At 43.0% G+C, this 17,654-nt stretch overlaps 1 protein-coding gene across 2 annotated transcripts in view; it reads left to right on the top strand.

The window, feature by feature from the left end:
• Window positions 1-17,654, top strand: part of asic1b (acid-sensing (proton-gated) ion channel 1b) — a 143,036-nt gene that overhangs the window by 83,933 nt on the left and 41,449 nt on the right. The window contains exon 1 of one of the 2 annotated variants that reach the window (XM_028406958.1): window positions 10,890-11,706. The exons of the other annotated variant lie outside the window; for it this stretch is intronic. Coding sequence (XP_028262759.1) covers window positions 11,035-11,706 — 672 coding nt within the window. The 5' untranslated portion in view covers window positions 10,890-11,034. Of the gene's footprint in view, window positions 1-10,889; window positions 11,707-17,654 lie in introns of those variants that run through there. 2 annotated transcript variants of the gene reach the window in all.

Raw genomic sequence — 17,654 nt, 5'->3', positions numbered from 1 at the left:
CAAACAACTAAAGTGCCAAACGGAATACAGCAAAATCCTTTATTTTTTGCAATTATTATAGATGTTTTAAGGCTGTAACACGCCTCACTACACACTTTATACACCTTTCTCAGACAGGCATTAACATTCTGACATGTTTCTCTCTTGTAAACACTCGCAAAGTTCAAAACTTCATAACAAATAAGTCCAGTGTTATAGAATGAAACCAAAGGATCAAAACCTGTTTTCAGTATGCATTCTGCAGGAGACACGGCTACGGAGGAGATGGGCTAAAGACCATTGTCAATTAAACAGGACGCAGAACACATTGTGCTGTTAACCCTTTAACTACTACAAATATAACAGTTCGCCTTCTTTTTTGTCAGAACATGTTCTTTGTTTTAATTATTTTCCCGTTTTTTATGACAGATGAAATATAACTTTGAAAAGCTGGCACACATGTCATTATGTTATAAATGCTCAATGGCGAACATAACCAGAGCTATGGTAGTTTGAACAGCGCATGTCAATTTCTGTCGCCGGCGACATCTCCGTTTTAGGAGGGTTTAAAAAGAAAGCATGCAAAATTGCACAAAAATAATCCACGTTATAGCGAGAGACCACTGTAGACAAAGGTGGGCTGCATGCTTCCACAGGCCATGTGCCTTAACAGCCGGCTGAAGACGTTATATAATATAGTCATATTGGTTTTTGTTCTGAGGTCACAGTATCGGAATCAGAATCAGAAATACTTAATTAATCCCATGTTGAACATTGCTTACAATAGCCAGCAGTGTTGGTATCAACTGAAAATGAAAGTGCCAAAGTAAAAACTGTCCAACACTTAACACAAACCACAGGCCGGTACCCTTCCAAAATGAGGTGACAATTACGTCACACATGCGCACGAGCGTGTTGAAAATAATGCAGCCTGTGTGAAGAGTAGTGATTCATAAATTCTATCTACCCCCAATATAAAATGTATGAAAAGAATTAATTTTCCATTCAACTGGAGCCTCTCAGGGAGAGTAACGTGTGACTCCAGAGTTGGGTCAAGTGCAGTGCTTTGATGAATTATATGTTAACATAAATAATGTCTTATTTGCTGTCACTAAACAGATTCTCTCCCAGGTTGTGAAGGGATTTATTCTTTGGCTGCATGAGTAACGAAGGCAGACAGACAGGGGCTGTTGTTGCAGGAGAGATGAGCAGTAACCTGTATCAGGACGCCGGTTCACAATCATTTCATTCAAAGAGAAGAGGTTTGGGGGGATGGGGATGGGGTTGGGGGGCTCAGGGGAGAGCAAAGTCAACCTCCTCATTACTGGCTCCTTGTCAGCTACATCAAAGTGTCTTCTCAGAGTCATTCACTTGAAGGTTGGTGGTTGGCATCAGCTTTACGCAGCCTGATGGGAAACATGCATAGGTTTTCATTTGGTTGACTTTATATTTCAGCCAGCTGCAGCTAGCTTCTCTCCATAATATCCAGCTTTCTCAGCACTGAGTCCTAATGAGCCGAGACTCCCCGTGCAGTGTGTCCTTTTTTTTCTCTTTGAATTTATATTATCCAGCCCAGGTGGCTGCCTGCAGCATTTATCAAAAAAAAAAAAAAAAGAACTCGGAGCACCATCCCTTATGGGCAGGATTAATCTCCCTTCAGTGAAGTTTGGACCACTACGTATTAACGCAGAGTTTGGTGGAGTAAATGATAATCTATGTAAGTTAAAATCGGTGTAATAAAATGTAAACATGTGACCAATTTTAGGCTGTCAGATCCATTATTTAGCAGGAGGAAAAACATACTGTATAAGCAGCTTACTCTGGAGGCGGAAGGAAAACTAGCAAAGGGAAAAAAAAATAAGGAAGATACGCTGTCCTTATCAGTCAGATAACAGAAGATGCTTTTCTTCCCTAAGCTGTGTTTTCACTGAGGAATTTCTCTGCCTCTGATGCAAATATCATCTGGCTTGTAAATTGGGCATGGCGGTTATAATACCAAACTACTTGAAGCTGTCACCGCACCACCTCGGGACACAGTGTAATGACCGCCTCTTGTTGATGTAGACGCCATGTGGGTTTACTCTGCAAGTTGTGCTGTTTCTAATACTCTCTCCCCCATGTAAATCCCAACATATTCATATTTTTTTTTTATCTGTGTGAGTTCCTCTTAGGAGAATGTAACTTTGGATGGAGTTACAGTGGAATAGTGCAGGAAAAAATAGGATATAGCTTCATCCAAATTGATGATATTTTCAATAAATATCCCAGGAAAGAGTTAGAGTGAGGTGGCGAGAGACCAAAACAATAAAAAGATTAATCTGCCATAACGAAATAGAAGTGACCTTCAATTCCTCTGAATTAATTTTTCCCCATCACTCTCACCTCTCTGATGTAAACGCCACACATGACCTGCACTCTCATGTTTTATTAATTTCCCCCAGCAACTGATGCGCTAAATCATTGACCCTCTTTTAGTGCCTCGCGCTCCAGCTGAGCATGAGAACGAAGAGGGCGTATTGATTTTGCCCCCCGCGTCTCATCAGCAGCCAGGCCCTTATTTGGGATGAGGAAATGGTAAATCTCATATAGTGAGGACCCCCCCGTCAGGGCCTGTCCAGATCCTAATCTTCACCAGTTGATGGTTCTCTAATCTTTTTTGCCTTCTACAAGTCATTAGAGGCTGACGAGGTAAATGTAAAAGTTTCAAACCTCAGACGCAGGATTCTCAGGACGTTCTCAGGAACTGAAAGAAAGAAAAGTTTGGATGTGACACTGAAGAAAGAAAACAAGCTGGAGGACAGGTGTGTGTGTGTGTGTGTGTGTGTGTGTGTGTGTGCTGATAACCGACACCTTGATAACAGTCGCATGACTCAAAGCAGGATTCTTCTTTTTCATTGGTCAGTTACCTCGGATTACCTGTCATTTCCATTTTATGTGGACACATAATGTGAATGTAAAACAGCCAGAATCTCTCCCCTGTCATTTCACGGCCACATTTCTTTTTTATGATGCCTTTTTCTGTCCGAGTCGGGCCTGCCGGTCACATTTAAAGCAACAAACAGTCACACGGGGACAGCCTCATTAAGAACTTATAGGACACAGAGGGTTTTTTCGCTGACTGAAATGCGACTTAAACCTTCCATCCGCCTACTCCGCTGTAAGATAGAAATCGATTTGCCTTCGGCGAGAGATGTGAATTGTAAACCTAGGAGCGTGTATAAAGCATAGTAAATGCTGTAATGTAGCAGACTGATTAGTGATCACGCTAATAGATGGATGGATGGATGGATAGCTCAGGGAGTGAGAACATCCATTGTAAAAAATCCCTTCAGGTTGCCTGTTAGCAGATCAGCAGCTGTGTCTGATTCTTCCTCAATTAGACAAACTGTGCACGTCGCTGGCAAATTTTTAGTTTTACCAGAAGATACGATGTAATCCGGTTAGCAAATGAACAAAATCCAATCTTATTTTAAATAGTGATGAGCGTGTCAGACTCCCATGAGTCTTGGCTCTCTTAGTCTTGCAAATAAATCGAGGTACTCTCAATAATCGGGTTATAAACTCCCCCTTGGAGCACTTGTCATATTATCTGATATGACAGATAGATCCAAGCTCAAACATCCAACTCCCACCCTCCCTTTCTCCCGTTCTTTGCTCCCTCTAGGAGATTTTCTACCCCCCCCCCCCAACCCTTTCTACCTCCTCCTTTCTGTTCCGCTCTCCCTTCCCCTACACCCGTCTCTCCTGAGGGTAGTTTAGAGGAAGCACTGCTGCATACTGAAGAGGGAACAGAGATGCACCAGGTGCTTTAACTCAGACTTTCAAGTGAGATTGGCCGTGAAGAGACAGGTGAATCTGGCCTGGATCATCTATCCAGGAACTGTGGTGGAACAAGAGGAAGTGTTTGTTTGCTGTTAGGAGAGGGTACAGTGTGTGACAGTGACATAGCGGCTGTCACGTGTGTGTGTGTGAGTAAATAGAGGACGTCGAAAACATTGATTGACTGCTTTTACTACATCCATGTGCTGACTCCTGACAGTATGTGGATGTGTCACACAGGACCTCCACCTTGTCTCACTTGCCCTCTGGTCTTAGGTGAAGCAATAATGTGTGCTCCTGGTGTGAGTTGGTGACAAAGGTCTGATGCATGGCATGACCATTCTAGCCATAGAAGAGACAGCGCACCCGTCATGCAAAAGTGAGGCAGAAATATCTCGCTGACAGGCAGTGCCATGTTGTTGTAAATGACGCCATTTTGGAACCAGAGCCTGCACAGTAAAGGCCATGAGGTGAAGCTACATCGTCGCTGTTCTGCCCAAAAATCTGCTGTCTGTGTCGAGTCAGCAGAGGGCAGTCCAGATGTTTTGGCCTCACTTCTGGGGAACTGTACAGTGTCATGCCGAATATTGATCAGCAGTTGACATTATGGTGTGCTGCAAGTTTCAGTTTGGCACACTGCCCCCTGACTAGCTCAGGGTCGAGAAAGGCAGGCAGGAGTCATTCACGAGTAACTAGACGAAACTGGACCGGTCGATTGAGTGCGAAGACAGTCTGTGATTGGCTGGTTGGACATAGGTGACTCAAAAAAGGGTGAAAAACTAAACAAAGGAAAATAAAATAGGAAGTAAGCCGTCCAGAACACACAGTCCAAATATTTAAAACAAGAGTGTGAGTTCCTGCTGTGTGATAGGAGAAAAATACTTACTAAGCCTGGAGTTTGGAGCAGCTCGCAGTGCAAAATGAATACATGAAAAAGATTCACAGAGATTTTAGCGCTATATGTAACATTGCTGTGACAGACTTGAAAAAGGAAAACGCATAATAAGACAGATCTAGCAACAGGAGCAACACTGTAAATGTCATGATGATGCCACATAATTCCCGCTAGTTATTAGCATTGGTGTCAGACAAAAAGAATGATGAGACAGAAGAAGACACATTTATGTCTGAGCCAAAAAAAAGAAAGACCCTGGACATTTAAAGCACCGCCTCAGCAGATCCATGTGTTATACCAACACATAATCTTTATTGTTTATTCAAAGGATTTAGAGTAGACTATATAAATGCATGCACACCCAGGGAGAACATTTATATGGTATGTATGAAATGATGCAGATGGAGCCTCTGAAAGCTGTAATGTAGACATTTAGTGTGAGATACCCGCGTCATGTGACTCCGTGCCTGCCGTGATGAATTGGCTTTATAAAAATGCCACCATGTGACATATTTAAACCATTCCTGCTTGATAACTGTGTCCCGCTCGGCTCTTGTGTTAAAAGGCAGCCTGCTGTCCCTTTGCTACTCATCTTAGCGATACGGAGGGACATGGAGAGGGAAGGGCAGAGAAATTGTACGAGATAAAGTCGGAGTGTATCAAACAGAAATAGAAGGAGTAAAGGCTGACTGAGAATAGGTGAGAAGAAAAGAGCCAGAGAGTGGTGGAGGGGGGGGGGGTCTCACCGTGGAGGTAATGGGTTAGTCTAAGTGATAATCACATTCAGAGGGGGAGCCAGTGCCGCTGTGTAATGCAGCGGGAAGGAGAGCCAATCACAGAGCAGCCATTATTGCCCTCTGACCCAGCTCTCTTCACATTTGACGTGTCAATCAGAGCCGAGGAGAGAGAAAAAAAGAAGAGCCTCTCGTCCTCTTGTCTCTGATCTGGACAAGGCAGGGCTTGTTTCCGTGGATTCCATTGATTCAAAAGCAGAGATATAATGTCTCCATTGATTCCAAATGTCTGTTTCTGATAAAATCCCATCTGGCATCCATCTCTGACTTCAATGTGGCACTAATTGCACTGACCTTAACACTGCTCTGTTTTCATGTCAGCTTCAGTCTCATCTTTTTTTTTTAAATTTCCTTTTTTCTTTCTTTTTTTTTACACCAAAAGCACTTGGCAGCCTGACTGCTGCCAGCTGCATATCATCATTAGATACCCACCGCTGCAGCACATAGTGTGAATATCAAGCATGTCATAAATATCAACACCACTTTAGATGCAGCGGACCCGCTGCCTCCTGGTGCTCGCTCTCGTATGAACAAATATTTGCCAATCTCTTTGACTTCGGTCTGCATCACAATGAAATCCCTCTGAAGACCGTCCACTGAGTAGCAGCCTCCTTTTCCCTGCACTTCATTGGTTTGTTGTTGGTGTCAGGAGAAGAACGTGCAGGGAGAAGAAAATAACTCTTCCTATGAAAGAGATCTCTTCTTTGGGTTTTATTTGAGCCTCACAGCTGGAAACTACTCCTGTTGTAGCCAGGGTGTGTGTCCATTGTTCCCACATATCACACATCACACGTTTCCCTGCTTCACTAGTTTTACACGTCAGGTTTATGAATTTGTGCAACAGGCCACTATATTAAACTATACTAAACCATACTATACAAAGGGAAAGTGCTCTGGCAGGATGCACAGACCAGAAACCACTTTTTAAGGAAATATATTTTGATATAGCATGGGTGATTAATGAGATAATGGACCAAGGCAGAAGAAGATGAGTTATACAGCTCTCCTTATGTGCATTGTGTGCAGCAGTTCTAAAGGATAGTAGAGAATGCTCCTTCTTATGGTGAAAAAGTGGGCTGCTGACCTCTAATGTAGCACAGAGAGCCTAAAAGATAACTCGCAACCATCACCGATCAGGAGACACTGGGCAAGATGCATGATGTGATCTTGTCAGATCAATAAATAACAGAGCTGGGGATTTTCCCAGGAAAAGGCCATGGCTAACTCCTAACAGATGACCAAGATGTCATATGCAATATTTCAGGAATCTGTAGCCATTGATGAGGAGGCTTGGGTCCACCGCTTCCAATCACAGATGAAAGAACAAATGAAAGAGTGGAGACACTCAGAATGGCCCTCAGGCAGGTCGATACCTGAAGCACTATCATGAAAACTGTTGCAGGAGCTCATCTTTAGGGGACAAAAATCAAGGATTCAGTGTGTGAAGACGACCAGAAGTGGGTTCTTTCAAAAACTCTAGCCCACAACTTGTCCAGCACCTACCCTGTGTCACCCTCAGGCTGCTCCTTCTCTCCCAAGACGACGATTACATTACTGCTGTGGACTAATTTCTGCAAGCCCAGGATGTCAACTTTGTTTTTCTTTTGTTTTTTTTTAATCTCAATCTAAGGATTGTTTCCACAGTATAATGCAGTTTGTAGACTTGGCCTCCAGGGACTAGTCAAACCTTCTCTTCCTCAAAGCGTGACTCTCTTATATTGCCTTCTATTATGAAGCAAACACTCCCGTTATCTCAGAACGGGTTTTCTTATTATCAGCCGTACTGTAAGACAGGTCATGGAGTTGTACGGCTTTATATGAGAAATGTGCTGTTTGGCCACAACAGGAAAAAAAAAACAGTGACTCCTCTCTCCATATTCATATCCTCCCAGCAGGGGAGTGTTTGTGTATCAGATGACTATAGCCTCTGTCAAAAGGTGAAGAATATTGTGTTTTAGAGAGCAGCATCATTGCCTCCAGCCGCGGCTTCATTTTAACACAGCACCTTCTGGGAATGGACCAGCCTGCTTCTTGTTTACTCACTCTTGTTTTTCCTGCTCAGGCTGAATCCACACAATAACCTAGGAATATGAATGCTAGGCTATTGATTGTTGCCCGTGAGCTAGGAATATCACTGCCTTGTTGTGTCAGCTCTTTTTTTGTGATGTCTTTATCTCATCATCTCTTGACTCCTCTCCTCTCTCTATGTATCCTGACACATTTTTTTGAAGCATGCATAAATTATCTAAAAGCATTCGTTGCTCTCCGTTCAGATACTTTTTTTTTTCTTGATCTGTATTTATTTTCTTCTTCTGGCTGTTTATATGTGTGTGTGTGACCGTGTGTGTGTGTGCATGTGTGACTGTACGCATGTTCTGAGTAATGGGCTTTGTGCATCCTCTCCTGCTGACGGCCAGGATGTATCCATGGCAACGCCAGGTCGATCCTAGCTGTAAGCGGAGCTGGTGAGAGGGGACTTGAAAGGGAGCGTTAAACCTCTCCTCTCATCTGCCCTGCGCTCTTCTCACTCTGACCATGGCGAAATGCATGGCCTTGTCGAAATCCCAGCCTCGGGGGTTATACAGTATGTTTAGCTCGGACCGCCGACACACGCATCACAACACTGCCACCTTTTGACCTGATGTATAATGAATAGATGTTTTTATATATATATATATATATATATATATATCCAGTCTGGGTACATTTGTTTAAATGACTTTAAAAGGAAGGCAGTGTCTTTTTGTTGTTTATCCTTTTTGTTAAGTTAACACTGAAGATGAGAGGAAGCAGTGGGAGACAGAGATGAGAGACAATTTGCAATAAAGGTTCCCCATCATGTCCTAATGTGGCACTTCTTACTGGCCGGCATCTTGATTCCGCCTCCCACCACCGCATCCAGACTTCACTGCTGTTGCTTTTTTAATTCATTCATGGGTAATTTCATGGGAGTGTCTTCACATTTCTGGTTCCAAAGGTGTAATTTAAAGCCCTACAGGTATCTTTTATGAGTCTAGAAAATCAATAGCTGTTTCACTGGTTGTGATTTATATATTTTTTAAACTTCTTTAAGTTTATAAGTCGTACAGTTGCTGCCGCTCCATCGAGTTTAATTTTAGTGCTCACCAGTGGAACTCTAATAAAGTCACAATAGGACTCCCACTATATAACACTCCTTGCCATATCGGAGGGTTATTTAAAGTAGGCTGTGTAAAATTAAATAAAAAAAAACAGATGATAGTTGTGTTCACAGAGTTTTCTTCATTTTTTAATTTGTTGCCTAGCAAGCTTTGATGCTTTGTCATGGCACTAACAGCCCTGAGGAGAGGCTGCAGGAATGCATGTGCTTCTGTTGCCCCCTAGTGGATATAAACATACATGCTGAACACGATTTGAAGGTGAAGACTTAAAAATGATGCAAGTTCGATTCTGACTGGGGCCTTTCTGTGTGGCGGTTGCACGTTCTCCCTGTGCCTGCGTGGGTTTTCTCCGGCTTCCTCCAACATTCTAAAGACGTGCGAGGTTAATTAGTGACTCTAAATTGCCTGTAGGTGTGAGTGTGGGTATGTTGCCTTGTAATGGACTGGTGGCCTGTCCAGGGTGTATCCTGCCTCTCACCCATAGATAGCTGGGATAGGCTCCAGCCCCCCGTGACCCTGCACTGCAGGATACGGCGGGTTCAGATAATGGATGGACTTAAAATGAGAAATATTCTGGGAGAGAATGTCCATGCTGAGTTTATCATTTGTCTCACTTAACGTCAAAACAAACACAGATTTATTGCAACCCTGTGGGCATCAATATATCTGCACTGACATCCTAATTAAGATATTTTGGCACAGAATACTCAGAGCTTATCATCTCCGCTCTCCTTTTGACCAGTTCTATTTTTTCTCCTCAGCAGTTTTACATTCAGCCATCTTCTGCTCAGATCCAGAACGTTACATGTGTGAATATTCATACCTGTTTGACAGCCTGGGGACTGCAGCCATGGGAGCTCTGTGACCTTCTTGTTAGGTCAGGCTGGATGCCGGAGGCTATCTAGTGATCACTAATACATATTCAAGAACCACCACAAGCCATCAGGCTCTGCTGTTGCACAAGCTCAAAGTGTGATTAAGGCCAATCCTCGTCTGCTTTGTGTTTGCTTTCTCTTATCATCAGGAGTTCAATACATGTTGACCAAGTCTGCCGCTCTTCTCACCCCCACACACACACACAATATTCGATGAAAACACACCGGCGGGCAGGTTAATACGGTGTAAAAGCACAATGGATCGGTTTGTGTAATGTGTTTTTCCAAATGGTTTTGCAGGGTTAATGCCTCGGCTCCTTGGAGACATCATGTGGTATCATTAGCTGTAGGTTTTCATTGTAAGGAGTGCTGTCATCACCCTGAATGCGTCTAACGTTTCATTTTCTGGCACCATCATGTTTCTGTAAATAATCTGAGCTGTCTAATGGAGGTGGATCAATACGGATGGATCGGCCTCATACATTTCCTTTTCATATCAGTACCAACCCCACCTCTGGGAATCTGCATTTATCTCCATATGCGGTAATGAGGGGATCCATTTAAGATGGTGTTTTTCCTCCCTCCTCCACTACTTGTACATATTTGCTTACAGTTAATCTGCTTTTTGTAGAATTGCTCGCAGCTCTGTGGATTTGTAATTTGAAGATCTGTTGATAAAATGAACCATTAGATTGAAATAACAACGAGCAAATGGAAGTCTTGATTAAATTTCTGAAAGTCCTCTCCTCCATGCTTGCACTTTTCTGTGTCTTATTTCCTGGTGTCTCTTTGTGAATATCCTCATTGGATTGCATTGTATATTTCAGTGTGAATAGCTGCAGTCATTTCAGTAACACCTAAATATTATTTGCATTTGATTACACAACTGTGCTGAGATCATTTTATTTTCGGGGGAGGAGGGAGGTCAGTCCGAACAGTGAAATCAGCAGAAATTTACCAGCATATTTAGTGCTTTTTGCCTCCGTACAATGGACATTTTCTCTCTCCCACTGCGTCAAAGCTTCTTTTTTTTCCCTGTAAATGGTGAAACTCGGCCCCAGCACAGTGACCTGTAGCTGGGCCCTGTGGGAGTATTCTGTGTCCTACACTCCTCATAGCCTCGCCTTCCCTACCCTGCTCCCCCTCCCACTCCTTCACTTCTTCTTCTTCTTCTTCTTCTTCTTCTTCTTCCTTCTTTCGAAATTGCTCCAAGGGATAGATCTGGACCCAGGACACAAGGACAAACAGAGGCGAGGCCGTTGAACTTGGAAGGATTAAGAACTGAGTGTGTGCTTGTTTTTCAGCCTGTTCTCTTTGCTTCAGATGATGTTTGGAATAGTTTTCTGTTTGACTGGCTCTGATTGACATCTCACTTTGGCAGAATTAATACTCTCGAGAGGCTTCTTGTTGACTAACTGAATTCCAGGATTATTTTTTCACTGAGGCATCAGTAGCCAGATTCTTTAGAGTCTTTGGAGACTGGACTTCTGACTTAAGATTGCTGCTTCATTAACGGATCCATTCCTGCCACCATGCCTGTCCGGATCATGTGCACCATCTCCTTTTCGGCCGATGACGAGCCCGACAGAGGATACAGAAGCGACGGCTTTGATGACCATTACAAGCGAGTGCCGAAGAGTTGTAGTGACGGGGGCTCACAGGACTACCTGGATGGCTGTAGTCAGGTGGATAATTACACTGAGGAGGAGGACGACATCAAAGAGGTGGATGATTTGGCCACTTTCTTCGGTGGTTGCTCTCTTCATGGAGCCAACCACGTGTTTGTAGAGAACAAGAGGTTCGGTATTCGGCAGGGTTTATGGGCGGTGGTCTTTACCATGGCCCTGTCCGCCTTCCTGTTCCAGGTAGCCGACAGGATCATGTACTATCTCCAATATGATCACATCACCATGCTGGATGAAAGAGTGGCCAACAACATGACCTTTCCTGCCGTCACCATATGCAACTACAACTTTATTCGGAAGTCTCAGATGAGCTACAGCGACCTGATTTTCATGGGCCCTTTGCTCGGCTTCGATGAAGGCATGGCACCGGGGTTTCCCCTGGCACCAGAGCCCGACCGTCCACCAGGGTCTCGCTTCTCCCTGGATGAGTTCTACAACCGCACACGGCACCGTATTGAAGAGATTCTGTTGGACTGTACCTTCAGAGGTTTAGAGTGTGGACCGGAGAACTTCCGAGAGGTGAGCTTTTTTGGATGTAGTTTCAGATGTTAGACGTTTTCAGGGTGCGGCAGACTCAGGAATAATTAGTGAAGGTTTGCTTCAGATACATTCAACAGGTGTTTTTATATTCAGACGTGTTATTGGTATTTACATTGCTGTCAAAATTACCGATACAGAAGAAGGTGTTTATTTATCGCAGTGAGGTAATTAAATCCTGAGACATTGCTCTACATATCTAATGAAAAAAGAAGCAGACATAAGCAGGTTCCATTACTTAAAGTGGCGCACTTGGCACGCATCTGTTGTTATTGAATTAAACAGGCACTGAGGGGCACTTTGTGTTGCCCAGATGAAACACACAGTCCTTGAATTTTTGGGGGATTTTTTCAGGTTTCCGCTGCCCTTTAACGTCCTGTGGGTGCACACATCAGAAATTCAAGTGGTGGCGACGTTATCTGACTATTGGTCTATTGATTTGCGTGACCTTTGCACAGTTATGGAACGGTGTGGTGCAGACTGCTAATGGATGGACTAGAGTTACATGGGCTGCATCAGTGTCTGAATGCATGTACATGACGCACCTCTTCTTAAATAACACAATGACAACATGATGCTTTTGTTTAACAGTTTATTAGAGGGCGGAATGTGTAAAATGATTGATTATTGAGTGATTATCATCGTCACTTGCTGATTTGGGATTTACGGCTAAACTGTGTTTCAACCTTCAGGTTACTTAATCATTAAATTGACACGTCTATCAAAGGATGGTATTTATTCAAAATGTCACAAAGTAATTTAAAAGTTGTGACGGCTCAAATTAAAAAGGAAAGCAGAGCGACTTGACATTAAAAATGAATGCATGTCCTAATAGGGAGCAGCTCTGACATTATGAAGCTGGAAGCTCCAGATGTGGAGCTGCTGTCCAGTCAACCAGAGCTCACCATGTGAAATGAGGGAGAAGATGTGGAGGTGGAAGTGGAATAAATATAAAGGAGACCTGCGAACATGTTTTATGCCACGGTGAAGAATATGGCAAAGAACAAAGAGAACATTTCAAAGATGAAAAATAGAGTCTCCCCCATAGCAGTAATGAGCTATTTGAGGGCTTCTACTTGGCGTGTTTCTGCAGTGGTGCAGAGCAACATTTGATGGCAGGATGAAACTCTTACTCAAAACTTTCCCAGGTCAGACAGCTTAACTTGATTAAAAAATGGTCTAAATGGTCAATGTCCTTGAGGTGAATGAGAGCAGCTGTCATCCTCTGCTGATGTGCGTTTGTTAAAAAAAAAACAAGGTGCCATGACTGGGGTGCAGTCGGCCATTTTATTAGCATTAAAGGAAGTCATTGACTTTATTCAATGACATATTTTACTGCCGTGGGGGTATTTCAAAACTCATTCCTCATTTCGTGATGTCTTATTTTGAATGAGATGATCCTTAGACTCCCATATCGGCTTACACAGTCTGGTGAAGCTATGACACATTCCTGTGTTCAAAGCAGAGACATATGTGTCCCTATGAAACACATTATCCTCAAGTACTAAAGCTGAGACTCCTGTCTTATCAGAAAGAACATGATTATATGTATATATGCCTGTGTGTGCTGCAGCTATGTGCACATAAACCCCTGTTTCACCCTTACTTTTTGCATGTTCACGTCTCAGAGGCTCACAGGCTGCCCTGATTCTACTTGGGAAACGATGCAGAGGGTGAAGTGTTGGGCCTGTGTAGCCCCTTGAGCTGGGATTTTACAGGGACACTGTCCAAACTCAGTGAATTTTCCCTGTGTGCCTCCAGAATTCCCAGCAAGACATAAAAGCCACCAGCATCATATGGTAGCGTCTGAGGAGGAGCTCATATCTTAGGGGACGCCAGAAATAAGAAAAGGCAGCTGCTCTACTGAATAATAAAAATACCAACTTATCTCAGCCTCCACATTCTCCACCCGACTTCATCTTCAGTTAAACCACTTAACACTGATCCTCATATACACATGATCTATACCATTTCCTTTATATAAGCACTTAACAACATATTAAATCGTCGACTTGAAACAGTGTTTTGTTGTTTGTGTATCTTTCATTAAAATGGTGCGTGCAGGGCCGGCCCAAGCCTTTATGGGGCCTTAAGCAAAATTTCATACCACCACCTCAGCATCAGATGCTTCATCATCCTATAGGCTGCACTGTGTGTGTAACATACCCACTATCATTACCATACCATCTCGTTTGTATTAATCAATGTTATTTTTAAAAATATAAAATATATATTTTATCATGGATGTTGGTGCTCTTGGGGACCCTAAGCAACCGCATATTTCGCATATGCCTTGGGCCGGCCCTGCGTGCACGCCTGCAGGTTTCAGGTATAGTCGTTGCCACAGTGAAGCTTAAGACCTGACTGACACAAAGGACAAGTAATCATTTCTCTGTCGGGCCTAATTATAGTGACTTGTCAGCTTGACTTGAACCCCTCTGCTTCCTTACAGGCTGTCACCAGTATATTCATTGATTTAGCTCATGTGCCTCCATGCTGCACTTACTCTACAAACACACTGCTGCTTCTCCCTTTTGTGTGTTTTGTGTGTTTTAAGCCATTTTTCAAATGGTCAGCGTAGCCCAGATAGTGATCAGGAGCCGGTTTTATACCTATAACTATTTCAGGAAACATCCGCTGTTAAGACACTCAGCCACTGCTTATTAACAGAGAAAGCCCATATATACTGTTTTTTATTTTGTTTTGTTCTGTTTTGCTTTCTGTGTCCTCAGACTTGATGACATAATAGCATCATCTTCAGCATCATTATCTTTGTTGATAATGAAGAACACTAATCAAGTGTGACATAATCAGCACTGTGTGTTTTAAGGCAGGTCGTCCCTAGGTGAAATAAACATCCATTTTTTACATCACATAGAACAGGCTGTAGCATAATTGCTAGTCTTTGAGGCATGTGGCTTATAGCAACCTGCATTAATTCATTTCTGTTTTCCTCTTCGTCTCAACAGCAAATCAATAGTGTATTTATTTGCGTAATGTGGCAATTGGCAGCACCACTAGTCTCCAAACTCTTGCCACTGCTTGTTTATTATGTCTCCTAAAGAGCTCTAATGGCCTCACTGACTCCATCTCTGGCGTTTGGAGAAGAGGATGTGAAATGATTGATCGCTTTCTGTCTCTCCCAGTCTCTGGGGATGCCTATCCTCCCATCTTTGTGCATGTGAATGTATGCATCGGAGTGTAAATGTGTGCCGCAGTGGGTTTTAGATGCGCGCTGTGAAGGGCCGGGTCAATAGTGAAACTTTGCTGTATGGCCTCGCAGACAAGACGGTTCAGGTTACAGTAATTCTGACCTAGTGCAGAATGTGAGCTCCCCTCAGAGCGGTGATCCAAATCCCTGCTTCCTGCTTCAGTCCCAGCACCATTAGATACAGCTTGACTTTCTCCCGAGCTTTAGCACTGTCAACAGAATCGGCCAGTGGCTCCGGTTACGCCCTTCTCCTGTCTTCTCAAGAGCATCAGTCTGTATGTAGCCCACAGACCGACAGAGTGACGAGGTGTTGTTATGGTTCAGCAGCCACTGGGAAGAGAATGTATCACTGAAAGTGTAATGTAATTATATTCAAGTGTATGCCATGATAAATTAGATGTCTTTAAGAAAAAAAGCACAGTAGTTCAGAGTGTTCCACCCACAGCTGAACAGAGCACTGCCAACATGGAGTGTGTGCCGGGCTCAGTTTGTTCTTGTCACTTGTTACTCTACACCTTGACCAATTAGGCAAATTAAACTGTCACTTCTTCAAATGGAAATTGATTTTTCTTGCTCTGTGTGTAATGTGCTGGCGTCTTTTGTTTATCTATTCTCATTGTACACACTTGAGTTCATGCTGTTTCACTAGTTAAAGTGTGAGAGTTTGATCCATCACAGCAACACACAGCTGCTGCTGCTGAAACACGGGCTCAGCGATAAGCCTCGTCGCTGTCTGCGCTGCGAGCAGGCGGGCACTCGTTTCTCTCTCCTCCTCTGCTGCAACAAAATAATGAATTTCAGGTCGCGGAAATGAGTTTTTATTAAGCAGGAGAATTGGCTCCGTCTGAAAGTGGTCATTAGAGTTTAAAAAGGGGCATCTAATCTGCGAGGTGACGGCACAAAAGAACCTTAAATATTTATGGTAACATTCCAATCCAGATAGCTGTCTGTGATTTTGTCTCATCTTCTTGGTTATTATTGGCTGTTTTCATATGAAGGCTCCAGAACTGCCCTCTGCTTTGCTTATCACAAATACAAAAAAAATCAATTTTGCATCCTTCCATCCTCACAATAAATATCACTTTATCTACTGGGACTTCTAATCTCTCTGCTTGGATCTCAGAACGTTTTTTTGTAACTGTCTGATGATCTAATTAACTGAACTGCTACCCCTGATACTCATCTTCCTTCTGCTTTATTTTCAAAGCTTTCCAGCATTTCATTTTGCTTGTCAGCCTGTATAATTCCACTGTTTTTGCCAAGCACGTATATCAAAGAGTGATCACAAGGGGGCAGTGTTATACAACCGATTTAGCACAGAAACCCCCGCCATGTAGTGCTTGGCACAGAGATGGTGCATGCTGTTCCTTTTTTCTTTTTTTATTCTCTTTGTTTGCATGGAATCACTCAGGAATACTCTTTTAATTCTGTAAAAAAAAAAAATGAATAAATCTTTGATTCCCACTACAGTGCAACATCAGAGCCTCGGCACTGCAATGACCACTATCCATTTAAAGCTTCATGTAGCTGCCAGTAGAAACACAGTGGTATGCAGTTTTTGAAAGAGCCGTTTTTTTTTTTTCTGAGGGATTAAACTCTATTTGTGTGTTTAGGGGATTAAATAAAATAAATATTTCAAATCAAACATGAGTTGTTTGGTGTGAACGGCCTTGGCCTCATACGCTCTCTGTGTGTCTCTCTCTGGTACATGAAGGGAGACACTGTGTCCTCCCTCTGTGTCTATCGAAGTGATGGATCGGTATTTTTAAATGCACCCGTTTTAATTAAATCACTCATCATCATCTTTTTTTTTTCTTTGGAAGGCGGTGACAAGAGGTGCAGCAGCACTCACTCCCTGTTAAGATGAGCCTAATGGGATATAAAGCCTGGGTAATTTAAATTGGACAGATACATCCCTCTGTCTCTTCAGTATCAGCCAACACTTCATAACACAAATGCAAATTAATCATTAAAGTGGCATAAATGAATGAGGGGGGACTTTTACTTCACTCGCTGACTAAGATAAATGATGCCTAATGATGTTAGAATGAGGGAAACCGCACTCTTGTTAGAGCAACTATATATGAATAAGACATATGACAAGTGTCCTATACCAGGCCTATATAGCCACTTGCAAGCAGCTAATTAGGCTGATGAGAAAGAGCCTTAATGGCAGATTGTTCCCTGTACTTAGATGACGGAATGGATGTCAGAGGGGCTGTAAGGAGGAAGGTTATGTTAGAGCGCTGCACCGTCGTTCTTCTGGACTCATTTTGTGTGCTCATGTGTGCATGAACGGGGAGGCAGACCTTCAGAAAAGAGTCAGGCTTCACATACCTGAAATCATATAATAAGAGTTATATAAGATTATGTGTGTGTGTGTGCAGTATTCAGTGCCTCCCTTCAAGGTTTCATAGATGGTTGCATCTGGTTATGGTCAGTTAGACTCCATTAGGAAAGGGGGGGGGGGGCTCTTTGTATAGAAGCATCTTAACTCCACCATAAGAAGATATAAGTATGTATATGTACGTGTTACACAGCAGCGTCCTTCGGATTAAGAATTTGCATTGATCGGTGATAATAAGGATTCAAAGCCACGCTGAACTTAAAGCTGCAGAAATCAATTTTTGACCACAAGAGGGCAGAAGGACTCATAATTAGACTGATAGGGATCCAGGTCTTCACGTTAGTCTCATTAATGATGCCAGTTCAAAGGTTT

The sequence above is a fragment of the Parambassis ranga genome, chromosome 5, assembly GCF_900634625.1.
Source record: "Parambassis ranga chromosome 5, fParRan2.1, whole genome shotgun sequence".
NCBI lineage: Eukaryota > Metazoa > Chordata > Actinopteri > Ambassidae > Parambassis > Parambassis ranga.
The sequence above is the reverse complement of the archived record's forward strand: the minus strand, read 5'-3'. Positions and strand labels throughout refer to the sequence as shown.